Source organism: Polypterus senegalus, chromosome 1 (genome assembly GCF_016835505.1).
Source record: "Polypterus senegalus isolate Bchr_013 chromosome 1, ASM1683550v1, whole genome shotgun sequence".
Lineage (NCBI taxonomy): Eukaryota > Metazoa > Chordata > Cladistia > Polypteriformes > Polypteridae > Polypterus > Polypterus senegalus.
The window spans coordinates 147626416-147654312 of record NC_053154.1 but is presented as its reverse complement, the minus strand read 5'-3'; the positions used below and the strand labels follow the sequence as shown (position 1 = coordinate 147654312).

General features: G+C 37.7%; 2 protein-coding genes across 2 annotated transcripts in view; one reads left to right on the top strand and one right to left on the bottom strand.

Annotated features, from left to right (window-relative positions):
• LOC120536752 (transmembrane protein 255B) overlaps positions 1-21075 on the top strand; it is a 41680-nt gene extending 20605 nt beyond the window's left edge. The window contains exon 10 of the mRNA XM_039765257.1: positions 20436-21075. Within this exon, the coding sequence (XP_039621191.1) occupies positions 20436-20512 (77 nt within the window). The 3' untranslated portion in view covers positions 20513-21075. The remainder of the gene's footprint in view (positions 1-20435) is intronic.
• Positions 209-20442, bottom strand: LOC120533371 (vitamin K-dependent protein S-like). The gene is made up of 8 exons (XM_039760227.1): positions 20340-20442; positions 16877-16992; positions 15674-15863; positions 11902-12063; positions 9425-9590; positions 7110-7264; positions 2635-2860; positions 209-1677 (listed from the first exon to the last, which is right to left on the bottom strand). The coding sequence occupies exons 1-8, from the start codon at positions 20421-20423 to the stop codon at positions 1514-1516; spliced, it is 1263 nt and encodes a 420-aa protein (XP_039616161.1). The 5' UTR covers positions 20424-20442; the 3' UTR covers positions 209-1513.
• Positions 21076-27897: the final 6822 nt, after the last annotated feature.

The following is a 27897-nucleotide window of genomic DNA, read 5'->3' as shown; positions in this document are numbered from 1 at the left end:
TTTTGTTGCTCGAGTAGATGTTTTGCTAGAGCTTGCATCACGGAATTGCACTTCTCATCCTTTTTCTAAATTTGTCCTTTGTCTCTAAAACACAACGTTAACAAAGCCACTGGCAACAGAGCTAAAATCACCACATTAATACACGTGAGATGGCATTGAATTTTGAGATTTTCTTAAAGATGTCCAACAAAAACAGTTTACTTTTGTTCATTTTGAGATAATTTACCTTTTTTTTTTTTAAATTCACCTAATATGTGAAGTGTAAGTATACACATGTAGTACCTTTGAAACAACTCAGTTACTGCTCTTCACTTGCAAAGAAACTGCGTAAATGAGCTGCACTGTTGACATGCCTGCCTCTACGTTTAGTAACTGTGAAGGAAATAGTTTCAGAATAAAACACTGGCGCCTGTAAGGTACTCCAACCAGACAGTTTAAGAAATTTCAAGGAAAGATTCAAACAAGAGGACCATGGAACCGTTCAAGAAAATTGAGACTAAAAGAATACAAAAGAGTAGAGAAGGAGATAAATCATTTCAAAGCCAATAACTATTTATTCCTTTAAATACAACAAAGCTGATCTTTATGAAGTGGAAAACATTTTTTATATATCCAGGACAGTATGCCACAGTGACAACTATGGAAGAGCAGTAGCCTCAATGCTAAAACAAATTAAGTGTTATTTGCTCCTGGTTGCTTAATAGCAAAACAAAAAAAAAATGAACAAACATGAAAATATGGCAGTAAAATCATAAGTGAGATTAAGAAAACAAATTCTCAGTGGAAAACTGCAAAAACCCTTGGCTTAACTCCTTTGTGGAGTGAAAAGACCTCACTGCGTATTTCTGGATGAACCTTATGAAATAAAGAAGTACAATTAGAGCACTAGGTTAGAATTAATACCTGTATGCTCAGCCAGTCAACAAAAGCTCCACATTTTGGCATGCTGATGGCAGCATTATGGGATGCCACTCGCTACAGAAATTGGCAGTATGTGCAACTCTCTAAGGACAACATCATCTGGTGTGAGAAAAAGCCCAGCCAGGGTGAGCAATAAAATAACACAAAGCAGCAGGCCAAAGATAAACCAAATTGACTGTGAAATGTAAAAGTGAATGTTCTTAAACAGCTAATATTCTGACTTCATTCAGACTTCTGACTGTATCAGATGTAATTCTCCTAAATGTGGCATAAAGTCACAGCAGCTGAATGCAAGTCACTGATTCATTTACAGAAGGAAGTCCCCATCCTCAGTCCTGCTATGGTTTAATTTTATTTGGCTCCCCTTCCTGCTTGATATAGGGTGCTCTTTATGCCTTTTCATACTAATACTCCTACATATAGTAATTGAACATATTAAGTATTATAATGCCTTTCATTGTAAACAGTAGAATAAACTCATGTGGCCTGTACAATAAAAAGCTTTGAAACGGATTAATTTCTTCCAAAGGATGTCCTTGTATCTCTGAAGCCTTTCAAGAGCCTGTGGAAGCTTCCATCATGCAGGTTTCCCTCACTTGTTCTCCAGTACATGGAGAGCCACTGCAGGGCAGCTATGAGCACGGATATCACTGTGTTTTTTCCTGGCCATGTCCATGTCTATAGGTTTCCCTTGTATCTTCACATGCACACAACCATGAAAGTAGGACGTACGGGTGCTGGAAGCAGACATTGTCTCTGTGAAAATGTGAAAAATTGTGTCAGCGATTTGCAATTCCAGACCTACCAAGCAAGAACTAGGCTGAATGTAAGCAATGTCAGAGAACGGCAACTATACATTTTATTGGTAACTATTAGACATGATGTAATTTTGTTCAAATATATAGTATAATGTATAAGAATAGCTTGCAATGTAGTTAAAAATAACTACATACACATTTCATGTGGTCATATTAAAAAAAATAAAATTTATGGTAAACATTCTTACCTAGCACTTTGCACAGAGCACAACATCACATAAACCACACAAGAATACAATCTGAAGCAACCAAACTCAAGTTCCTTAAATGAAAACACAGACCAGCAAGTATCTTAATAACGAAGTAAATATATTTTTAGAATTTATGAGGCTGTACTGGACAAATGTCAGAACAGAAAACTTTCTTAAGTGGTACTTGGTAGACATGTTTAGTCTGTTGACTAATCTGCCAAATTAACATTACAGTAAAGACCTGAGTTTACCAAGGCCACTTAAATATTTTCATATAAATCTTTCTTCTATATAGCATCTTCTGTATCAGGTATGATACAATGGTAAGCTATAATGAAATGAGAGAATATTCTAGCTTAGCTGCTTCTCTGAATCAAGAGGTGTGGATACTTGCCACATGTGTACAAGGCACTGTCGACTGAGAGAAAATGCAGGACATGCTGAGGGGATCATGTCTTGTGGAAGGGTCTGGCAATTCCCCGGGAGCATGTTCCTGCTCTGACCCTCACCAGGATAAACGGAGTAAAAATGATGATGGTGCAAAATACACTTATCACCATATAATGTGAGCATACGACAAGAAACAAAATGCCCCCAAAATCTATTATTAGTGGTTATGTAATATGTTTATCAGACTTAGCATACACAATAATAAGTTGGGAAAATCTAACTCTGTTGGACAAGTTACTAATTGCATTGCTTACCTGGCAGGCCTCCAAGATAAATTACAGAGTCTGGATGCTCCCATGTCTCTCGTAGCTGCTGAAATTCACCTTCAGATATAATCCACTTTTCTTCTGTCTCAGCCATTTTAAGAGACACTGTATTATTTGCCAAAGTCAAGCACCACTCCTGACTTTGACCGGAACACAAGTTGGGAGGCAAGCCGTGTGACTCTAAAGTCTTTCCAAAAATAGTTAGGGCCACCAACTAAAATAAAAAAAAACCAGGAGCAGTAGTTAGGGATGCTGCATTATGTAGCCTTACAGTTTGAGCTTCAACCCTAATTCAGCCACTGAGAGTAGGAAGTCTGTATGTTCAAAATGAACTTCTTCTTACACAGCCCACATGCCGGGATAAACAGTCAATCTAAAGTTAACAGGCACCTATGCGCGGTTGTTTTCTGCTTCGAGGCAAATTTTGTCAGGGTTGGGTCCCCCAACCTCAAAACTCCTAAACAGTGATGAGAGGAAAATGCATGGCACAGTGGTTAGTTCAGCAGTCTCGTGGCTTAAAAAATGGTCAACATAAATAAACACAAAAGTGTATTATTACATGTGGCAACATATAAATAAAATCATATGTGAGCATGAATAAATAAATGTGCCATGAAATATATGTACTTTGTTAGTTATTTCTGTGTACTTGTATGACGAATGGGAGAATCATCAGTTCTCATTCACTGGTAATGATTCAAGTTGACAAATTCACGAGTTTTATCTGCAGCACTCCTGTTGAGCTCTGCTCAATCGATTCATTTGTCTCCACATATTTGTTTGTCTACATGAAACAACTCTGCTTCTAGAAAATCGATTTTGTTGAAATCTGGCACAGTTGTTCTTCAAGGAAATTTGTCAGAAGAGTTCATTTTCATTTAGACATTGAAAATACAGTGTGTTTTACAAATGTTTGGAATTTCAAAATCTCTCAATAAAAAGCATTGACAAATTTGCAACATGTCTATCTTAAAACAGAGAAACATTCTTTGACTTCAACAATGGACTACTTTACTGTTTTATACATATATATATATATATATATATATTTTTAATAAGCATAAAATTACAGTGGTATACTGCTTAATCAAACAAATAACAAAACAGGTAGTACAGTTTACTTCAAAATTAATACAGAGAAAACAAAACACAAATTGAAATACAAAGGAAAAAAAGAGAGAAACAAGATTCAGCCCTCAACCGAGTTTCTGAAGGAGTTTTAAACCATACAGTTTAGTCAAATCCCAGGTGAACAGCGCAAGCACACAATCCACACCATTGGTACATCTGCTCACTTTTACTACTGCTTGGGGTAAGATAAATAAATATTAAAAGAAAAAAAACATCTAGAAATGAAAGAAGATAGGAATTATTTAATGTTTTCTCTATAAGAACAGAGTAAACAAACATGTACTCAGAATTTACAGTATGCTACACCATTCTCTGCACATATATCTATTAGAATATCAGAACATTTATGACGATGACAGGCCATTCAGAACAACAAAGCACACCGATCCCATCCATCTAATTCTTCAATTAGAACATTAGTAAAAGTTTGAGTCCAGTAATCCATCCATTTGTTCTAAACCCGCTTGTCCAGAGTAGTGACACGAGGAAGTTGCAGCCCATCCCAGCCGGCATCTGGCGCAAAAAATGAATAATCCCTAGACAAAGCACCAGCCCATCGCAGGGTGAAAACACACACACAACTGTCATTGCCAGTTCCTCTAACCTGCATATCTTTGGATTGTTTAAGGAAACCAGAGCACCCAGAGGGAAACCCATATGAGCATAGGGAGAACATGCAAACCTCATGCAGGGAGCATCTAGGACCTAATCCCAATCTCTCATTTAAGAGGTAGCAGCACTACAACTGTGGCACCTCGCTGCCCTCTGCACATCCAGTGAGTCAGTACCTCTCTCTAACACTAAATTACTGGCAAAGCTCCAGACTTGCTCTCCATCATTGACCTGCACAGCCAACAATTTTGCCTTGAGACAGATTTTAACTCTTCTTCGGTTATATCTCTTATAAATGTTATGTTTATGAAATCTGAACAGTTAGTCACAGACTCTCCAAATCCGACAACTAACAACAGAACATCAATCAATGCCATTTTTACATGACTGCTGTCTATGAAAGCTTTTGAGCCACCAAAAGCCTACTTGTGCTCCATGTTTAACTCCATTGCAAAGTACTGTTAAAAAGCAAGCATTTAATGTAGTTTTCTAACGCATGTAATTGCATTTTATTATCACTGTTACTTCTGAACATAACTCGCTGTTTTAAAATACTGTATTACATAAACAAACATGATAATTCATTCTTTGAAGTAGCTATGTTTCAAATCACTTATTGTCCCTCAACGCACCTGAACTTAATCCTATGCGTATATTTTCAAACTTTTTATAATAAGAACTGGAAGCATGACAAGGCTGATTGTCTGGGACTATTTTCACCTATACAAGCAAAAAAATTCTAAAGTCACCATTACCTGTACAATGATTATATCAAGCCTAAAGTGACAGTTATTTGTAGATATACTCACATAAAAGGTATGTTGAAAATAAATGCCATAAAATGTGTTTTTGATGTTTTTATGATGGTTGAAAAAATGGGTAAGCAAATACAGTTTTACATGGTGACAGACATTCCTTTATTCAGTTTCTTTCAACTTCTTTGCTCTTCACCTATATATTTACACACTTTGTTACTGACCAACATTTCTACAAGCTACTTGTGCTTGTACTTTTGTGTATAGCCCACTTTCAGCTTGTTATTCATTCTCAGAAGACGGACAAGTAAAGTACTACAAATAATGCAAGAATTTAAAAAAGCAGACTGGAAAATAGCGGGTTGGATAATGGATGGACTGGAAAAGTAAGCTTTGTTCAGGTCACATGACAAACTGTGAGACATTAATAGGTGGGCACTGGTTCTGGCTTCAATGTGAGGACCAAATGTCCATCCATCCATTTGTGTAACCCGCTTATCCAGAGAAGAGTCATGGAGTTGCTGGAGTCTATCCTAGTAATCATTGGGCACAAGATGGAAAGAACATCTGGATAGTGCACTGATCCATCACAGTCAAACAAACACATGTATAAACACATGCACGTGGATCAATTTAGCAATGACCATTCACCTAATCTGCATGTGTTTAGAGGGTAGGAAACTGGAGCACTTTGAGGAATCCCACACGAACATGGCGAGAATGTGCAAACTCCATACAGAGAGCACCCAACGACCGAATGTGATAAGGAATTTCAAGGCTAGCTTCAAAGAATGTTCAGAGAAAAGAAAAAGCACACCATGCACATTCCTGATGTTGATATAAAAGCAAAACTAAAATATTCGCAAGTGATGCTTATACATCATAAAATAACACTGATGTCAGCCTGAATGGTCCCCCTTCTTTGTTACAATGTAGCCAGGCTAGGGTATACTTATTACATACTAGGAGCCAAACTTATCACATGGAAACAGATTGGTGCACACATTCACACTCACCTATAACAGGCCACCTTGATGTGTGGTATTTTTTTTGGATCTTTTATTGAGTTTATATAAAATTATGTTAAAAACGTAACATTCCATACAATTAAGCCAAAACTTAACAAAACTAAATTCAAATCAACCCCCACCCATGAGAAAGAGTATTGCTGACAGCCAGAGTAAAACTTTTGAGAGTAGTAAAGAGAGAAAGGAGTCTTTCCCCCCCCAATATAAATGGTTAATTCTAGAATGTTATTGACTATGTCCTGCAAGGTTTTTAAAAAAGGTTTTGAACAGATCCTCTAACTGAGAATTAGATTTTTTCCATTTTCATATAGTATATAACATCAGTTACCCACTGCCTTGAAAGAGGAGAGTTAGGATTCTTATACCTGAGCAAGATAAGTCTACTTGCTAGTAGTGAAGTAAAGGCAATTACAGTTTGTTTGTCCTTCTCCACCTTAATCCCATCTATGTTTACACCAAATACAGCATTTAAAAAATTTTGTCCAGAATGATTTTAATTTGGTGCAGACCCAAAACATGTGGCTTAGTGAAACTGGTACTCAATTGCAACATTCGCTGGTTGGATCTTGCCCTGAATACATTTTGGACAATATTAAATAAGATAGATGTGCTCGATAAAAGATTTTAAGTTGAATAATTTAATGCTTTGTGTGTCGTATTTTAAATTTTGACACAATCAGGAGAAAACAAAAGTACCTATAGAAAATCCACAGAACAAACAGACAACATACAACAACAATGCAGCAGTGAATTGAATCCTACTGCCTGAGCATGGATGGCAGCACTAACCATTGTGCCTACCATAACTAATGTGTCACTGAAAAATACACATTTCATAAAGGAAATTAAATTATATTCTTTTTAAAGCTGCTAGAGAACATATTACATAACGTAGTGGTCTCTGAGTGAATAAATGAAAAACAAGTATGTTCATTACCTGCTGAGTTTCATTTAGGCACAGAGAAAAAGACAGGTTACTTTGAAAATCTAACACAGCAAACAAGACCCCATTGCTAATGACAGGCGTCAGGGACAGCTCGACAGTCAGACTCCAGTTTTCTACTTCTGCTTGACTCAGATTTGTGTGGAAAACTGAAAAAAGGAATGAAAAAAAATGAATGTGGACAACAGTCACAATCACTGCCCTTTTGTGTGACCTAAACTATTCGCAGACTTTTTACGGTTTCTTCCCTGCTCATCAAAACGTGAAATTGCACTAATGTTAATAATTACCATAAGTAAGACATGTCTGTAAAAACTAAAGTGTACAAACTTTCAGATGATGAAACAGCATACACTGCTTGCAAGATGACAATGAAGATGTGTAAAATGAAATGCCAACGTGATGTTAAAAAAAAAAAAGCTTTTGTGGGCCAAAAGTTATCCTAGAAAGTAAATCTTTGGAAAGCTGATCACCTAAAACCGCCTTAGCATTTTTTTAAGTGTATTTTGTAGTTACTAAGGCATTTGATTATATTCAATAAGGCTGCCAGTTCAAAACCTATCTGCGATTCACTTTGTGATGCTAAACAAGTCACTTTGCCTGAAGATGATCACATTGTAAAAAATATATATGAAAAAATATCTAGTACAATAACGTGCTCAATCCAGTTCACAGTCTAGTGTAGCATCAGCCTATACGAAACGCTTGAGCACAAGTTAGAGGCTAACTTTGGACAAATCTCAAGCCCATCGGGGGCACATTAACACACATACACTCAGACAGTGCTAATTTAACCTTGGCAGTTAACCTAATGCACATGTCTTCGCTATGTGGGAGAAAAACTGAAGTACCTTGAGAAACACCCACAATTACACAGTAACCAGGTGCAGAATTGTTACTAAGGATGTTAGATCCATGATGTAGCACTGCTGGCACCAAGATGCCCACTAATATTTGTCTTTGAGAGATCTGGTTGCTCATTAAGCAGATATAATTTAAAAACATGGCAGCATCACCAAATAGTAATGACTAGCCATACATTAATGTGTGGAAAGTATAATATTCAAAATGTGAAAACTATTTTGTTAAGGCTGTATTCTGTCTTGGTCGTTCAATGGATTGGTGCCCATTTATTGATCATTCCTGATGTGTGCATGATACATAATATTCTCCTTACTATACCATAACGTTATGAAATCTACTTAACTCAGTTCAGGGTTTTGGGAGGCTAAAGCATATCCAGGCAATACTAGGCACAACACAGTAATAACCTGTAGACAGGATGCCAGCCTATCACTGGGTTAATTCATTCACACATTCCCATCCATCTACATGGGATAGTTTGGAATTGCCAGTTAATTTAACCTGAACACTGTTATGAATGTGGGAGAAAAATCCATGCAGATCAGGACAACATGCAGACTCCATACAGATGACAACAAAGAGGCATTGGTATCAAATCCAGGATGTTGAATCCATGAGGCAGCAGCATTAAGCATTGTTCCACCATGGTACCCAGCAGTATAATGTACCATTCTCAAACAGGCTACTTCCAGTTTATGCTAGTAGATGGTTGGAGTCCGTCCTGGCAGCACTGGCTGCAAGGTAGGAAGCTGTCCTAACTACAGCACCTGTCATTTGCAGGGATCATATATGCACGCAGCCACAGGGCCAGGGTAGAATTACTAATTAACCCAAGCCTGTTCATTATGGCACTTGGGAGGGAAACCCACACATAAACTAGGAAAAATGCAAATGCCACACAGATAACATCTGGGCATGTGATTCAAACTCAGAATAATGAATCATGAAGCAGCAGTGGTAAAAACTGCTGTCCCATGCTTTGTCACATAAAACAATATTATGTGTATTAGTGCTTCTACCTCATGGCACCACAGTCCTGGGGTCAAATCTAAGCAAAGTCATTGCCTATATAGTAATTGCATGTTTTCCTGCATGTTTTCTCCATCTACTATCTCAAATATATCCATATTAGATCGATTTGTGACTCTATATTACCCAGTTAGACAGAGTGTGAATGCATGAGTCAGTGTGCCCTGTGAAAAACTGGCAGGCAGTCAGCTTGGTTGGGTTTCTGTCTTGCACTTGATAAAATTGGGATAGACCCTGGCTACCTATAATTTACTACTAGACAAAACTGGCTTAGTATAAAACTCCCAGAAGCAAACTGCAGTTAATGTAAATATTTTTTATCACAGGCTAAAGTAATGCATTGATGTAACTTGTGAATCTTGCAGTGGTGAAACTGAAGCCATATAAAATAATGATGAACAGCAAACTAATCTTACAGAGGGACTCAAACTCAGCAAATCCTGAGCCAGGAAAATAGGAGCCAGGTACAATGGTGTCCCAACACTTTCGACTCTCTGAAGATTCTATGGTCTGGTAAAGGACCTTGGAATCCTGTTTCACCCAGTCCCAGTTTCGAAGGCATCCATCCAGGGAAGGATTTATCTAGAAGGTGAGAGTACACATTGAAGTCAAAACCCCATGATAATTCCACAACACATATCTAAACTACGGCATGAAAAGAGGGCACATTTAAAAACTGCTGGTCCTGATAAACTCCAGAGTTTGTTTCATGAGTAGAGTAACCAAATTTACATTTTTTGTTTTGTTACTAATTTTTTCGCCCCTCCAGAACAAACATGTTAAACAATTTGTTATGACATATAAAATGAATCGAGGGAATGAGAGCTGGGAGATATGACGTTCAGACTTGAACTTGCTACCTTTAATCAAAATTCCTGACATACAATACCTCACAAACAGTTTCATTAATACCAATTTGTCTGATCTTTTCAGAAAAAGAAGAAAATGTTTTTACATTTCATATTAGCCAGATTTGAAATGGCATGGATGACTGGTAACCTATTCATGCCAGCAATTTATCAAAGTGGGCAATGACATCTGACCCATCTCCCACAGTGCAGGTAGAGCCAATCAAGTCTTGGATGAAACTTGAAAATCTGCTACTAGTATGTTTTGGGTCATTGTCATGTTGCATGGTCCAGTTCCGCTTCAGCTTTAATTTTCTAACTGATGGTCTCACATGTTCTTCAAGCACCTTCTGATACACAGTAGAATTCATCGTGGATTCTATGATGGTGAGCTGACCAGGTCCTGCTGCAGCAAAGCAGCCCCAAACCATGACACTTCCACCTCCATGCTTCACAGTTGGTATGAGGTTCTTTTCTTGGAATGCTGTGTTTGGTTTATGCCAAACATGTCCTCTGCTGTTGTGTCCAAATAATTCAATTTTGGACTCATCTGTCCAAAGAACATTATTCCAGAAGTCCTGGTCTTTGTCAACTTTATCTCTGGCAAATGTCAGTCTGGCCTCGATGTTTCTCTTGGAAAGCAAAGGTTTCCTCCTTGCACACCTCCCATGCAAGTTAAACTTGTACAGTCTCTTTCTGATTGTAGAGGCATGTACTTCTACATCAACAGTAGCCAGAGCCTGCTGTAGTTCTCGAGATGACACTTTAGGGTTTTGGAGACCTCTTTTAGCATCTTGCGGTCTGCTCTTGGGGTGAACTTGCTGGGGCGACCAGTCCTGGGCATGTTGGCAGTTGTTTTGAAAGCCCTCCACTTGTAGACTATCTTCCGGACAGTGGAATGGCTGATTTCAAAATCTTTTGAGATCTTTTAAATCCCTTCCCAGACTCATAGGCTGCTACAATCTTTTTCTGAAGTCCTCTGACAGCTCTTTTGTTCTCACCATGGTGCTCACTCTCACTTCAACAGTCAGGAGCACACCAAACTAAATGTCTGAGGTTTAAATAGGGCAAGCCTCATTCAACATGCAGAGTAACGATCTACTAATTATGTGCACCTGGTGTGATATACCTGTGTGAGATCTGAGCCAATTTAAGAGGGAATACATGTGAGGGTGTCCTATCTTTTCCTCAGTTAGAATAGGCATTTTTGTAGAATGACATTTACAGAAGATCTTGAAAAGACTTTTCTTCAGTTTTCTTTGTTTAGTTGGATTGTTACACAGTTTTAAGTTGAAACTGATTTTTGTTGTTTTACAAGAAAAGCTTGTGAATAACATAAAACCTTGTGAACTTCCCCTTGGGATTAATAAAGTATCTATCTATCTATCTGTCTAAAAGCAGCCATCAATCTAACTGCAGCAGGTTTAAATATGTGGGCAGCACAGCATGGCAGCAGGTATTGCTGCCTCATAGATCTAGTATCTTGGATGTGAATTCTAAACCCACATGTAGCGGTGTAGCCAAGAATTAGTTGGGGGGATGAGAAAGTACATGAATCATAATTCTTTCTACTATAAGTCAATTGTAACCGTCAAACATATTCTGGAAGGTTCAAATCCAAAGTCTCCCCTCAGCTGCAGTTATGTCCAAGATACTATCCATGTTGAGTCTGCACATCCTCTCCATGTTTGAAGGGTTTTTTCTCCCACATCCCTAAACATATGAAGAATAAGTTAATCGGTGTTTCCAAATTGACAGTGTGAGATGTGCGAGCAAGCAATGCAATTGACTGGTGTCTTTACCAAGGCTAATTCTAACCTTGTGTCTAGTACAACTGGGACAGACTCCAGATCTCTGTGATGCTGAATTGAATTAAGTGGCTTTGAGAATGTTATGTCATTTAAATTTTAATTGCCCATCTCAATTGTCTCACTCACCACGAAAGGCACAATATTAAGTAACAAGTGATTTGACATAAAATACTAATTTAAAACAACACATTGCCATTCACTTTTTTCTAGTGCTTTGTTACAGAGATTACTCACATGCACTGGCACACTTATGTTGGGCAGTAATGCTCCAATGCCAATCTTCAGGACTCCAGTTTCTTCTTGGAATTGGGTGATGTCTCGTAGATGGTTCACCTTAATGATGTCATCATTATCCACTGACACGAGTATGAAGGAGTTTTTTATTGCAACAGAGATCTGGGGAAAGGGAAACAAGAATACTGTCTGCAGTATCAACAAATCTGTAGATCTATGCCCTTGGGTACTAGTGTTATGTGGGAGGCTGTCAGACATGGAGTCTAACTGGGTGTAGTGTGGATAGAAAGATGATTAAAGAAAGGAAACTTTAGGCTATGCTAATTTAGTAAAAACAGGTTAAGACAGGTAAAGATGTCAGTTGCACACATGAGGTCAGCTGTGATTATAATGCCACATTACAATGCCCAAAGGTCAACACCACCAGCCATCCAGATTAAGCCATCTTTTAAATAAAAAATAATGATAATATTGTGTATATGTACACTGTTAAATAAACAATTTTAGATTCACTAAGCTTCAAGACACAATAAACTAACTTTGTATAGATAATGACCCCTATGCTTCCATGGGTGTTTTTTAATCATAGATAATGTTTGAAAGCACAGTTTTTGTCAAAACTGCTGTTAGACAAATGAAAAATGACATTTAACAGTATGGTAATGGAATTTAAGAGATTTCTTTTTATATATTAATTCAATTCCTCTTTCTTGTATAGTTTAAAATACGGCACTTATTTTTGATAACTAGTAATTATGAATTAGGGTAGTAATTTAAGGCAACGACAACATCTGCTACGTTTTAAGGTAATATAATTCTACTCATTAATCATGGCACTGGATTTTTCACTTTACTTTGTATACATCACAATATTGACTAAAAATCTACAGAATTACTATTTGGCATTTTTAATTTACAATTCCTCATAGATAGGATGCCAGAACTTGGGAGCCAACAGACCTATTTTCTACCTTTCCTTCCTACTAAGTGTTAGATTACATTATTAAAACATCATTAAAATACCATATTTAAAAAAGGAAGGAAAATAGAAGCAGAGAATAAATTCTTTTCTCAGTAAAAGACTGCTTTCAAAGCAAGTCCAGATTTGTGTATGGAAAGCACCAAACACTAGTCCACATGTGCCCATTTCTAAGTCAGGTGATCGGTATGGCATTCTACTGTAGTTTGGCTTAATGTCTGAGGTGACATTTAGTCTGCGTCACTGAGTCAATGCATGATACTGAGATAGTCAGCACACCTGCCTGAGCTCCCAGTATAGAAATAAGGGTATAGTCATGCTATCTGATTAAGATTTTTAACTCACTTGTGTGAAAGTGAAAGTGTGAAAATGGATAAGGTACATGAGTTGGTGATTTTGATTGGTTGGGTCATACCCATGCTATGAACAGACCAGTTGCCTTTACATAGGCTTGCTTACATTCTTATGATCTTCTTCATAGCAAGTACATATCATATACCTGTACTGCTCACCACATCTAGTGCCGCAGTTTGGGCTAATTTTTCCATGCAATTGTTTTTGGAATTGGCTTTTATAATATGGATTTTAGTTTTATTTATTATTATTTTTGTATTATTTTGACAGCTAATATTCTTGCCGCATATCATGTATGTGCTGTATATTTCAATTCATTGCTATATTTAATCATGTATTGTAAATTTTACTTAGTAGATTTGCAACAACAGTACAACAATCACTTTAGTTCAAATCTTAACCCTGCCTGGAAGAATCAGCAGGTTTTCCCTGTGTGTACATGATACTCTTCTTTCAGTATCCCAAAGGCAACAAGGTAACATTAACTGACCAACATATATTGACCTATTATGAGTGAGCAAGGTTGTGGAGTTGTGACTGTAACTTATAATGGACTGGCATCCCATCTGGGGTGTGTATCCTGTCATCTAAAAATGCAATTAGCATATTTTGAAAATTAATGAAAGATAAATCTGTATTAGAAAACTTAAAAGCATAAAATTGTGAAAAAGTAACACAGTAACCAAAAAAGCTATAAAAAGGCTTCAAGTTACAAAATAAAGTTACATTCTAAATACAAGTAATAAAGTTGCAGCTATAAGAAAACTGAAAAATTAAACACTTTAGTAAGTGATGGCGTGTATATATATATATACACATACATAGATACATGTGCACGCTCGTGTAAGACGCGCACCCTAATTTTTACAAAGTTAATTCGCGAAAATTGTTTTGCTCCGGGTATGACGCGCGTGGCGATTGTATAGGAAGCGTTTAGGGCACGTTTTCCGCGAAATGCCCTTCTGTTTTATATTGCGAGACGGAAGTTTTTCTTTCTTCCGTCGCCAATCTCGAACACATGACTCTGGAACACCGTACTTTACACCTGCTGCCCTATTTCCTATCTTCTCTGCTTCCAAAATCACTTTGTTTTTCTCCCGCCGTGAAGGAGCGTAAACGCTTGCTGCTATCCATGCTGAATGACGACGCCAAACTGATTCAAAACACGAGCGAGCGAGCGCGCGAGAGCCCAAGCAGAAGATGTAAACGGATTACATTTCCTCGTGTATGACGCGCACCTGATCTTCTAATGCTAATTTTGTAATTTTCGGGAAACGATGTGCGCGTGGTATACACACTGTGTTCGTGCACACATACAATAATATAAAAGCATGTACACAAACTCATAATTTTAGAATCACCAATTAACCTAATACACACATCGTTGAGATGCAAGAGGAAAAGCACATCTCCCAAGGAACAACACAGACAAATACTGAGAGGAGGTGCAAACTCCACACTCGCATTGAGCAGGCCAAGATTTAATCTCAAGTCTCCTGAAGCGGTGAAGTCCTGTTGAATTTTATGTTTTCAATAAAACTGAGATGCTGAAGAAGCAGGTGGTTAACTGCACAGAGATATTAAATTAAGTAACTGAAGTGTATTGATTAAGTATAAAACAAATGTGTAAGCTTGACTGACCAATTGCGTCATCATATATGTCAAACTTAAGAAAATGAGTAGAATTTGACTAAAAATGAGTCGGATTGAACCAAACTTCAAATACAATTTTGCTTTAAAGAGGACTTGCAAGATTAGTAATTTATGATAATTGTATTGCTACTCTTTGATATTGCTGTTACTCTTTGTTTAATACATTTTATTAGTTCCATATAGACAGTAAATAAGCCAGTATTAACCTGGGAAGCCTTAAGGTTGGTTTGAGAGGTTTATAAAAGTAGGTGTGCAATTAAGGATATGTATGTTCAATGTGGTGTATTTTTCATTACGGTACTTACACTGTGTTATATTACAGAAAGTTTATTTTTAAAGTGTATTCCTAATGTTGCCCAGTTCTGAAGAAGTAGAATAAGTAGCAAGAGAAAAAAAAGATCTTAGAAAAAATAAAACACTCGGTTTTATTGACCTTTGGTTTGTTATTTTCTTACTTTTTCCACAATGGCATTTATTTAGGAATGTGCACACAGTAGTAAAGATTTTGATGTTAATATTCATGTCAATATTAACCTAGTACATGCTGGTCTATTTTTATAGGACTGATTAACATCGATAACATCTATCCAGTGTAGTTACAATAGACCAGCTACGTATTTAAGCTCCAGTTACTGACTGAGATGGAATGAGCAATGCCATTTCTCTTCTTGCTTGTAATATTTTTTCTGTGTGGACTGAAGTTGACAGGATGTCAATGAGACACAAAAAATAGAAATTTGATACCTGAATTATTGTTGCTACCAGAACATAAAGCTTATACTATACCCGCTTCCAATGTCCATCGTTAATAACTCGTCCACTGCTGATTCGAATCAAAGATGATCCTTCATGAAGATGTATTTGTAGAAACCTGTCATGTAGACTTAAGAGAAACCAGCTTTCCTCTGTCCTCATGTTTCCATGAAAGATGATACCTTCAGGGTCAAAGGTACGTAGTTCAAATGAGGATTCAAAACTGGATTAAAAAAAAAAATTAAATGTAGACATGGTGTTAGGACAGAAGGTAGTTTGTAGTTTTCTACCACAGCCATAATGTTGGTTAGCAGATTAGCACCTCTAAACTAATCTGATGTAATTATATATATCCACAACAGGCACCTAACCCTGACTTATGTCCATTTCTGGACTGTACAGAAATTAATTCATCAAAAGATCTAGGAAAAATATTTTTTATTTAATGTAAACACAGGTCATTTCATGTGCTGTTGCCCAAATCCTTTACAGATTAATTGCCACTGTTTTAAATATTTCATAACCTTTTCCTGGCATATATTTTCTCCCTCTAGCAAACTCCATACCATTTATTGTTACAGTAACAGAACTGTATAAAAGAAATATTCTTTGAGACTATTTCTGAAAAAAACAAACATGACAGAATAAATATAACTTAAGATAATAATGTTTTTCGCTGGAACTATATACGGTTAACTTAAAATGTTACTAAATACATACATACGTACTTTGATATTTGTAAATATAATTTTTCTTTTGTAATATATCATATCTCGGTTTTGATACATCTGTTCAGATATGTATTCAAATATAATGTTAACGTTACTGATCCAAGGCGGCCCTCTGATGTTTCTTAAAAGGGAAATACGGAAAGCAAATATGATAAAACGTTTTTAATTATGCGTGTTTTCAAGATTGGTGGAACTGAGGGAGATGCTGCAGCCTCACAGCTCGAGTCGATGGTAAAAACCCTTGCCAAGTAACTGATTGTGTGCACTTTGCCATTTCTTTGTGTCCCCATCCCAATGAAACGACTTAAGTGAACTGACATCGTGGAAATGATGCAGGAACATCTCAGAGTGTGCCTGTGATGGACTGACATCCTGCTCAGTGTTTGTCCATACCTACACCCAATGCTGCCAAAATAGGCACCAGCTCCTTGCAATCAATAAGAATATTTTGAAAATAAACATGTGCTTTGGAGACAGCACTTAAAACAGATAAAATATATAGTACCTGTGAATATCAGAAATCTGAAACTGCAGGAGTGGTACTGCACCAGACTGCTGATTGCCAATGTACAGGACGCCTGGAGATTTCTGGTTCTCAATAGCTACGCATATATCTTCAGGCTTAATAGAAACAATGACATCAACATTTTATTATTAAATAAATCTGGTCAATGTACAAGCACCTTGACTGCATGACTCTTCTGAATAAACTGTTATCACATATAATCAAGGGCTTAGGGCTAATAAGTTACCATAGCGATAAAAATGGGTTCTTTAGAGTTTAGTAACATGCAGTTCTAACATTTTAATTTATTATTGCTCAGTTTATCAGTTTCTGATTTTGTTAGGTTTAAGGTTAGGGTTTAGTGAACATCTGAAATACATACTCATTTTCACAAGGAAATACCTGTACATGAATCGAATTACTCATTCAGATGAGACACTTTGATATGTAAAACACGGAGATTATGTATATCAAATAAAAAAGCAACAACATGTAATTCATATTCATACCATCAATAACATATAAGTACCCATTTTATTTCCCCACAGATACTTGATTGTTTCATCGAGGAGGTTGTTCCCCTTGGTGATTTGAGCCCAAAACACTGCACAAAAATTTTATATACTGTCACCCAGTGTGATCTGCACAATAAAGCTGCCATCATTATATACACAGTATGTATATATATATATATATATATATATATATATATATATACACACACACACACACAGTATAAACACTTTAAATTCTTCTGTCTGTAAATTAAAGTGATTACTGAACAGCACACAAAAAACATTTGACTTTAATCTTCTGTAATACCTAAAGCATCCTATATGTAGGTCAGCAAAAGTAAAATGCAAACCAGTGCCATCGTGCAGCATCCTGTAAATAATTATTGATTATTTGACTGACACCTTTATTCAAGGGAACCTACAACATTTAAGATGCAATTGGAGGACAGGTAAAATGAGCTTCTCATGACCACACAGTGTCAGTAGCAGAATTTGAACCCTCAGCCTCATGGTTTGAATTTCAAAGACTTAATCACTACATCATTAAAATTTAGAACTGACCAACTAATCCTACATTCATCTATCCATTATTGAACCTGTTTAATTCAGTTAAGATCCAAAACAAAAACAGAAAGCAAATGGATTAACATGCCATACCACACAAGCAATTAGAAGAAAATGGCCATTCTTTAACTTCACATCCTAATAATAATCAGCATTCTAGCACAGGTACTGAAGATTCTAAGTTAAAACACAATGGTATACAGGTAACAGCCAAGAAAGCAAATTATATAAAAGTTTTAAAATATTATCTAAATAATAATAATATTAGTTTATCTGTTATGTCAAGGGCAAGCTATATATATAGTGGCTATATGGGATCTTTAGACGTTTATTTTCAGTATGGGCCTAGCCTTAGTAAAACTTGTCAAGAATTGTGCCTTGCTGCTCGGTGTTGCGAAAAAAAAGCCCATAAAATAAAAAGGTAATGAATTTGTGAACTTTATTACCCCAAGTACTGAGCACAGGACAGCATATTCCCGGACAGAATGCCGATGAACTCTAAAAAGGCTCGATCAAAGCGAGGGGGGTTTAACTAACACGACGGCAATTCTTAGTAGTGTGAGGTTAAAGTAATAAGCCATGCGAGAGGGCATTCCAACTGCACATACGGAACCCATAGCGCAGAATCCAAACGATATTGGATGTTGATGTCAATTCAGAATCTCCCAGAAGGAACACAGAACGGCCCCACTGTGGATGCGAGGACTTCGGGTGTCATACACACGACATAATAAGAAGGGAAAAAACAAATACAGCCTTCAATACTGCTCATGTATCTGTAATAGGGTACTTTACAAATACTTTTGTACTTTAAACAACACCTTATGTGAACGGCCCTACGCCTGCAAGGATTGTGTCTGCTTCAATTCCTAGCCAACTCTATTCAACTTCTTTATGTTTTTGGTATTGAGGTGCTGATTAATATCTATGCACCATTCACGAGTAGAACATCTGCTTCTACATGTTTGGTATATCAGTATTTACTACAGCTGTTTTCTAGAATTCAAATTCTCTCGAAGTTCTTTGTTAAACGAGCTTAAACGCATTATCACGTTAACAGTTTAAACACGTGACTGAAGAAGCCGACAAAGAACCAAGCGCCTTGATATGTGCGCTTTGCGCAGTTTACAGTTCGTAAACATTGTCTCATAAACACAGAATGATCTGATTGGTCTTATATTGCCGGATTGATGTGATTGGTGATTTTTAATACCTAGAAGGATGTACGCTCCAAAGTGCTGTTCGACTTTACTGCTTTGTCGGTAAACTGAGAAATGAGTCGCGTTTAAAATAACAAATGAGGATAAAAAAAAGTTATATATAGAAAACCAAAATTGGGTATGAAATATGTGACCGCCGAGAGAAATACAGTGTACAGTACGTCTGGTGACCTTAATGTTAACCAAATGCCTAATGATGCCCTTAAAATGGATCATTCAACTTGTATGAACCTTATTATTTGATGAGACATACCCTGAAAGCAAGTATAATTTCCTTTGCTTTAATCATCCTGTAGCAAACAAAAAAAAAAAAAGGCCGAAAATACGTGCAATTTCCATTGGGAGCTTTGTGTAATGCATTTATTTGTCACTTATTGCTTAGTAACACAAGCAGCCTTTGTTGACGTTTTGTTAAATATTAGCTTGACTGTGTTCGAAATTGTTGCCTTTGGTGCTATTGGCTGATAGATGCGTCAACAGTAAGTAGCAGGGGTGTCCATCTCGGATCCTGGAAGGACTACAGGGTCAGCAGGTTTTCATTCTAATATTTTTTTAACAAGTGACGAGTTTGGCTGCTAATTAACTTATTTTGCCTTAATTTTGATTAAGACTCCTAAATTAGCAGCCAGACAATAATGAGATACAAAATGAACCAACACATGACCAGCTAACATTTCCATCATACAATATCTGAAAGTAAAGAAAGATAAAGGGCTCAGAAATGGTGATCTGTTCCAGTCTCAAAAACATATTGTCCCATATTTACAAAAAATAACAAGAAGGATTAGCTTGTAATTAAGAAACTGGTTGGAGTTTGAGGCCCCAGCTTAGCTGGTCCTCTGTTAGCATCTCGTTTTTGTTTGGCTGCCATTTAAGGGAAATAGAAGTGATTCAGAGGATTGAGTGACAAAAAACAAAGGAATTAAAATGAAGGAAATGGAAGTCAATCAACAGCAGAAAATGGTCACTGCTTAATAAAGTGGCAAGAAGGAAACCCTGCAGCCCTCCAGGACTGGACTTGGACACCCCTGTTCTAGCATTAAAGCCATCACTTCATTATTCTAGGCTTCACAGTGTCAGTAATAAAACCCTTTAATTCATAAATGATCATAGACAAGTGCAGTAGAGGTGCTGAGAAAATGAAAGGCATAAGAAAAGTGTTACCTTTGACAGGTGCCTGGTTTCTCCAAGGACTGAAGAGCCCAGTAGCCACAGTAGTAAAGAACTGACTTTAAATAAAATATCCATTTCTCTTTCCAGTGAGCTCTGTTGCCTTCTACTCAAGGACTATGCAAACGCCTCTTGCTGAAAGATGCAAAATGATGACCCTCAAGTGAAGAAGAGCTTACTTGTGCACAGATGTCTATAGTCGGAGAGTCTAAACATGAAACTTTGCGTCACGGAGGGGGTGACATTTTTAAGAATGTCAGTAAGTGCATTTTGAGAAAAGATTGGAAGAAACAATCACAGACTAGGCTAATAACGGCAAACGATGGGAGGGGAAAAGTCAGCATATCAAAATAAACATTGTTATGCTTGTGTGCTAGACAAAATTGAGCTGTGCCCTTAGCTTTAAAGGTTACAATCAGTGTGAAAAAAACACTTCAAGCTGTTTTGCAGATGTGTGTTCTTTTGTGCAGGACTTTACATCTAAGACTTTGCAAACTTAAGTAAATCCTTGTCTTTATTTCTTTGCTGTTTCAATTTTTTGTTTGCAATCAGTATACTATTTTTGAATGACTGCACTTCAATGACCTGCCTGTACAGATTGAGAAAATTTAAGTGAAAAGAATTGTATTCTCCAGACAAACTAAATAAACTATTAGGTGGTTGTTCGTTAGTCCATTAATTTTTGAACACACTTTTTCCTATATAGTGATGTGGAAACTGTTGCATAATAAGGCAGAGTCTTGTACAAATGAAGAACTAGTATCAGATTGAATGCAGGTCTTTTGCAGGTTATCTCATGCACATACACACACCTGTTTGGATCAAGGCAGCCATGAAGAAGAAAATGCATTCTGCAGATTCACACAGACATTGACAAGACTGAGAGCTGAACCAACGTCCATGGAGGTGTGAGGCGGAAGCAGTATGTACTGCACTAGTGTCAGTCCTGTTCAGGCCAATCTGAATAAAACTGTAGAGTTCACGGGGAAACTCCTAAATCATCCATGCAACAAGTAATGTAATCATGCCTTGTTTAATAAATGGAGAGTAAGCTTCATTCGTTTCATGATTTTCCCCCTTTTCTAAAACCTTTTAATCCATCACATAGTTCCTTGAATACACTAGTGGCCTTATAATCCTGACATGGATGAAATTGTATCCACCCACCTATCCATCATCTAACCAGCTAATACAGCGGAGGGGCACAGAGAACAGGGGCCTCATGTATAAACGGTGCGTACACACAAAAATGTTACGTAAGAACGTTTCCACGTTCCAATCACAATGTATAAAACCTAAACTTGGAGTAAAGCCACGCACATTTTCACGGTAGCTCATACCCTGGTTATAAAGCACTTATTTACATATGATGATATCATTTTTAAAATGAAATTTAGCAAAATATGTTTATCATATTATACAGATAAAACTTTAACTTCATTTAAATAATCTATATTGTTAATAATTAAACATGTGAGGACACGGTGCCACAGCGCTAGCAAGGATCTGGTGCTACGTTCCTGCCTCGTGCTGTATTCTTGCTGGGACTGGCATGACACTGGATGGATAGAATAATTTAACATGTACTATGAAGATATTTCAATGTTCCTTAAAAGTTTTGCAGAATCGGCGTTCAAAGCTTACAGATGGCTTAACATCTATCACAGAGCCGATTGTGTGGCGATTGGGTATTTGGAGAAAGAAAAGGAAGGACAGGAATTGTTTAACAACATACTTTAACTCCTATCATCATGAAAATGATATCACGTATACATCTCAGTATTTTAATTATTCAGAGAGCTGTAATATTACAAATGTAATGGATTCTGTGTCCTGTAGGAGGAAAAGAAAGCCAGTTTAAGAAGCAGGTAGTGATTCACACACATAGAGCACATAGAAGATCAAATACAAAACAAAGCATTTAATGTGTTACTTTAGTTATGATGGGATTGAGAAACTAGTAAATTAAAAGATTTTAAGATGTTTATTATGTTCTACTTTAATGACAAAATAAACTACGTGATTAAAGTGGAAATTTAGAAATTAAAGTTGACATTTTGCGCTTTTTCCCACTGTGCGCCCATTTTTTTTTCTTTTTATTAGGTACACCTAATAAGCTTTCATATGACACTCAAGACGGTGGGCTACAACTCACCTTTTCACGGCGACTTTGATATCTGACAACTTTTTTATTTCAGGCACGGTGTGACTTTGTCAACTTGAGCTTTCGAGTTTCTCTGACACTCTATGTCACTCGATTAACTTCCTTTTGTTGTTTATATCCCTGTTTAAACCAACAAATAGTACGTTTTCCTTTGTCTCCACTTGGTATTCGCTGATATTCTTCTATTTTACCCCATGCTTTTGCCATTACCCTTTCACAGAATGCTGAGGTTAAGGGCTATTTATATTGATTTGCATATTCAAAGAGGCATAATTCTCGGAGGAGATGGGGCAGGACAGCAGGTGTGTGCACGTGCGTTACTTTTCATGCTGACCGGAATTTATGTAGCGGAAGAATTTGGGTGAACACACAGATTTATGCATCAGGATTTTTTTGTGCGTAAGCTCATTTCCGCTTTTGTGCTTACGCCATGTTTTAGTGCGAATTCTATGCATGAGGCCCCTGGTGTCTATCCTGGCAGTACTGTATAAAAGGTGGAAACCAATCCTGGACAGAAGAGATAAAATTCCCTTGCTGCTTTGATGACATTTAGGTGTTGCTCTGAAGCAGAAGGAAAAGATGAAGTTTGACAACACTTAGACAAAAAGAGGCTTCATCTTTTTAAAAATGTGCCTAGCACAAACTTTGGAGCTCAAGGACCTCTGTGAGGCGGGATGTGTTCAACTTTACAAGTTCAGGGAGAAGCTCAGGACCAACAGACTGTGAACGAGCCATTTTTATCATGTTTGATATTTCCAGAGCCTTTATTGGGACTTATTTGAAGGAAAAACATAATCTGCTGGATAAACTATATCTCACTTTCCTATTTATTTCCATGTCAGCATATACTCCCATTAACCAGATATTTAACAAATCTGCGCTCTTTACCTCTTCTCACTGCCTGCAAGAGGAAAATTGGGTCAGAAATGTTCTGATAATCAAAACTGCTGAAGGCAACCCCATTATTGTCAGATGCTGTCTTTTGTGTAGCAGCTTTACCAGTGCGAATTTTCTAATAGTTCCTAACTAGAATAGACTATTACTTTTTCTAAGTCATTTGTGTTTTGTAAAGAGTGCCCTTGTACTACTATTAAAAGCATTCATACCTGTTGTGATGTAAGATTTTGCATATAACTTGATAAATGTTTTGTATGTCTTTATTTGTAATTTAGGCAAAGCAATGTAATTTAGTGTTACTTTGGTGAGAGGCATTCGTGTTTGCACCCCGAACCCCCTTCTACGACTGAGTCTAATTGTAATTTGGGGGATGTGTCTTAAACCAGCTTGGCGAGTGTTTCTTTGCTAAAGTTTTTCTACCCCTGCAAGTAGGCTAAGGTGTACTTTAACATATGGTCTTGGGGTGGTTGCAGGTGTTAAGATGTACTATTTCCACCCATTGGTCATATGGCTGTTTGGAATTGGCTTGTCTCAGAGGACTTTAAGTACCAAGATGTCCTATTGGCTGTAGGGGTTGGCCAGAAAACCTATAAATTTGCTTGCTCAACCACATTCTCTCTCTTACTAACCAATATGTTCTGAAATATATGTTCTCTCTTGTTAACAACTGATGAAGACCATCACACCATGAACTGACAAGAACAGCACAATGAAGAGCACAGCTTCAGCCATATTGAGACAGACTTGAGGCCTGTTCTGAAGAAAGCTTAACACCAATGATGCCTTAACTAGAGACATTTTAAGTAACTACAAGTCTGTGTGCCACCTGAGTTACACATCACCATTTTATCAGGTTGTATGGTTGCCAATATTCAAATGCACTTTGCATTTTGTTATTATTTATGAATATTACCAGTAATACATTACAGGGTATTTTATGTGTAACTTAACTCCTGCTTGCCTTTTTACTACATCTAATTGCCTGAGGTTAAAGATATAGAAGGAGGTGGGGATAAGTTATATACAGTGGTAAGTCTGTGAGATTAGGCATTCTAAGACTACATATTAATAATACAATAAGGGAAAGTAGAGCAATATATATATTACTCTACCAAGATAAAACAGTACCCAATGTAAGTACTGTATTTTGACATTAAGGATGCAGCATTTATATTTAGGCCCAAGAGGCACTCACTTGGAAATGGCCACAAATTAGCTACTCTCTGTAACTGACCCATCCACTCTTCAGACCCAAACATGTATTTCTGTCCCGGTATGTCTACTAGTACAGTACAAGAACAGTCTACCTTAACTGGTCGTAAGGATGCACTGAGGTTGAAGAACTCCTCGGCAACTCTTAGCCCAGCAAAGGAAATTCTCAAGGCCAAGTATGATGACACCATGGTGATCGATCCCAACCAGTCATCCTTTACAATTACCAGACTCAAAAAGTTTGTCAAGAACAAAACAATACACTGCAAGTTTTGTTGACTGGTTAAAAAATGCGGACTTCAATGCCCTGAGGGCTGAGCAAAACAAACTTCAGCATCTTTCTGGGTTGGCTTCAGTCTCACTACTTGGATATACTGTATCTTTTCTATGCTCAGAAATGTCTGTTTTGTGGTCTAAAAAAAGAAGATGGAGCTCACAGGGATAATCTTAGAATCATGGTTATTCTGCCAAAAGCTGAGAAAGGTAATATGCTACAAATTTTTGAGTCCCATTGGCAGCTGTGTTTTCCACAGCTCTCCAATTTCAAGCCCAAGGTCCTGTGATGTGACCATATTTCCAACGAGAATGGTGATGATACTAATCACTGACCTCTGGTGATTGTCAAATTTTCAAGATTCTCAAACTGGCAAATTATGTTGTGAGAAACACAGAAGGCAAAAATCCAGCCCTCCCAGAATGCACAGGCCTATAAAGCAGTGTCCCAGGGCTGGTAAAAGCTCTTGACATCTTCATTCTCACCCTCCTTTTGCATTTGGTCGATTTTGCATAACAAATGAAGGTTCACAGCAGCTGTTCTCTAATTCGAAATTGACTTTGGAACTAATGAAAATCTGTCTTTCGACTGGTACCTGGCCTGACTGTTTCCTGTACTTTTAATTAGTGGTACAGACAGATAGATTGATCGATCAAACTTTATTTGACCCCAGGATAAACCTGCCTTTTTACAGACGCTCTTTAGATAAATAAATACATAAATAGATAGATACACACAAGAACGACTAAAAAGAAAGAAAACATCTGACTTGGCTGTCACAGTACAGTGAGGCATTATGTAGACATATTGCTGTTGGTATAAATGAGCCCCAGTAGTGTTTCTTGACACACGTCTGTTGAATAATTCATTGGCTGAAAGTTCTCAGTGGTATCAGTTCATAATGACACTTAGTTCTGATAGCGCTACCATAGATGACGTCTAACTTCTAAATACCCGGTAACATGATTTCATTCTTTTAGTCACTTACACATTTAAGCAATTTGGTAGGAGTTGTTCTTTTTTTATTTTAATTCTGTTAGGAGTATGGTGTGGGTTGCAGTTTTCTAGTATCTGCATCAAGCCAGGAGCAATTTGTTTTTATTCCTAAATGTTCACTGAGGTTCCAGTGGGTTTTGAGGGAGTGAGTTTTTGGATATGTTTGGTGAGCTGCTTACACTTCTCTGCATCCCTGCATTGTTACATTTTTGCATATTAAATTCATATTGTTGCTTTTTGTGTATTGTCTCCCCTTTTTTTTTCTATAATAGTTATAATAGTCAATGTTCTCTTCTTTCTTCTTCTAAGCACTTCTTTCTTTGAGAGATGGGGTGCAAGTGTCTTTATAGGAAGGTTGAACCTTTGAATTATAGGTCTTTGTTCTTGCTTGAGTCCATTCAATATCTTCTGGCTCAAGAGGTCTGCAGAGGGTCCTCTGGAGAGATATTAGGTCATATCTGATTTATTGTATACATTTGTTATCAGATGAAGTTGAAGCAGATCCTAGTACAAGCTGGATTTCACTCAGTTTGGAAAACAAGTGTGGGGTTTTGTGCAGCTGAATGCCTGCATTACTGTTAAGTCTCCTTTCTTAACAGGCCTAGCAGAATGTACAATCCCAACAACTATTTGACAACTATCTTTATCTTGAAATCACTTGCTTCTCACTGTCTCAACACATCCTTAGCACTTTAGTATAATATACTATAATATAGTTGTGACGATGTGGGTTCTGGCTCCACACTCCCTTTGATGTTTGGGAACCCTTGAACCCAACACCGTCGATAATGTAACCGAGTGAGCTAGTCAATGGAGGCAAATTACTGAGCAAGGGGAAGGTAGAAAGTGCAAAAGTGCTTTTATTAAAAACCAACAAAACAAGTGTTCATAAATAGTGCAGATCTTCATATTCATTAAATAAATAATCCATAAAACGAACGTGGGGTAAAACCAATAAATAGAAACACAACAATCCTTTAAAAACGAAGGTTAAAATCTTCTCCTGGAAGCAGTCTTTAAAACAAAAACAAATCCGTGCTTTTCTGTATGCGTCTCACCTGCTTATCCCAGACGGGCTTAGCAGCAGGCAAGACGCTCTCTGCAGCTGCCCTCCTACTTCACACGCCGAGACTGGAGACCTCCCGATCCCTGGCTCGGTATGGCACTCATCCCAGTCCCGAGACTTGATTACCCCAATAGCCAGGTCGCTCATATTGGGGACTCCACCACCAAGCCTCCCGACTTCCGCTGCCTTTCCGCGGCCTTCTGCGGCTCGTCGCTTTCACCTTGTCACTCCCGCTACCAGATCGCTCAGCGGGAGCGACATCTACACAAACACCTGGGTGTCGGCCTAACACCCAGCTTCCTCGCAGCTGCCCACGGCTCGATGGCGCCACCACACGCCTCGCGTGTCCGTCTCTCTCCTGCACCGCTTGCTTCCACGCTCCCTGTAACCTCCGTCCTCTCCTTTCTCTCCGATCGATTCTCTCTCGAACGTTTCTTTCTTCTCCTCTAAAACCGACTCGCTTCTTTTTAAAATGACGAGGGCCACAGCAGCTGCAGCATTAGCCGGGACAATCATGAATGTGGGCAGTTCCTCACCTGTGCACTAGGTGAGAAACGCCCACACCCTATGGATCGTCCCACGGCCCACTATGGCCCAACGTCCCCTCACTAAGCCGCGAGCACATTGATTTTTTATTTAAAAATGGCCTTTTCTCAACGAGCTGTGGACCCATAACACCACATTCCACCCCGCATAAAACTCCGGTTGCATGGGAAGGCTCCACACCACTGCCAACCCAATGCAACTGGAGCTCAGGTCCACAGCTCGGCCACTCTACACTGCACTACAACCAATAAAAGCACTAAAACAATTCCCAAGACTAAAACAAACCCAAGCCCCTTCATAAAACAGGACATTAAAAGAATAAGAACTTTAAAAGACAAATAAAACGACAGCAATAAATAAATGTCCTTAAAAAGCTCAGTCTCTTAAAATGTCCTCC

Coding starts and splice junctions, on each gene's coding strand:
- LOC120533371 (XM_039760227.1), bottom strand. CDS start 20,423: ATGGATATTTTATTTAAAGTCAGTTCTTTACTACTGTGGCTACTGGGC. Junction 16,993..20,339: donor AAACCAGGCACCTGTCAAAG/GTAACACTTTTC, acceptor GTTTCTATTAAG/CCTGAAGATATATGCGTAGC. Junction 12,064..15,673: donor ACGATGGACATTGGAAGCGG/GTATAGTATAAG, acceptor CCCTTTCCCCAG/ATCTCTGTTGCAATAAAAAA.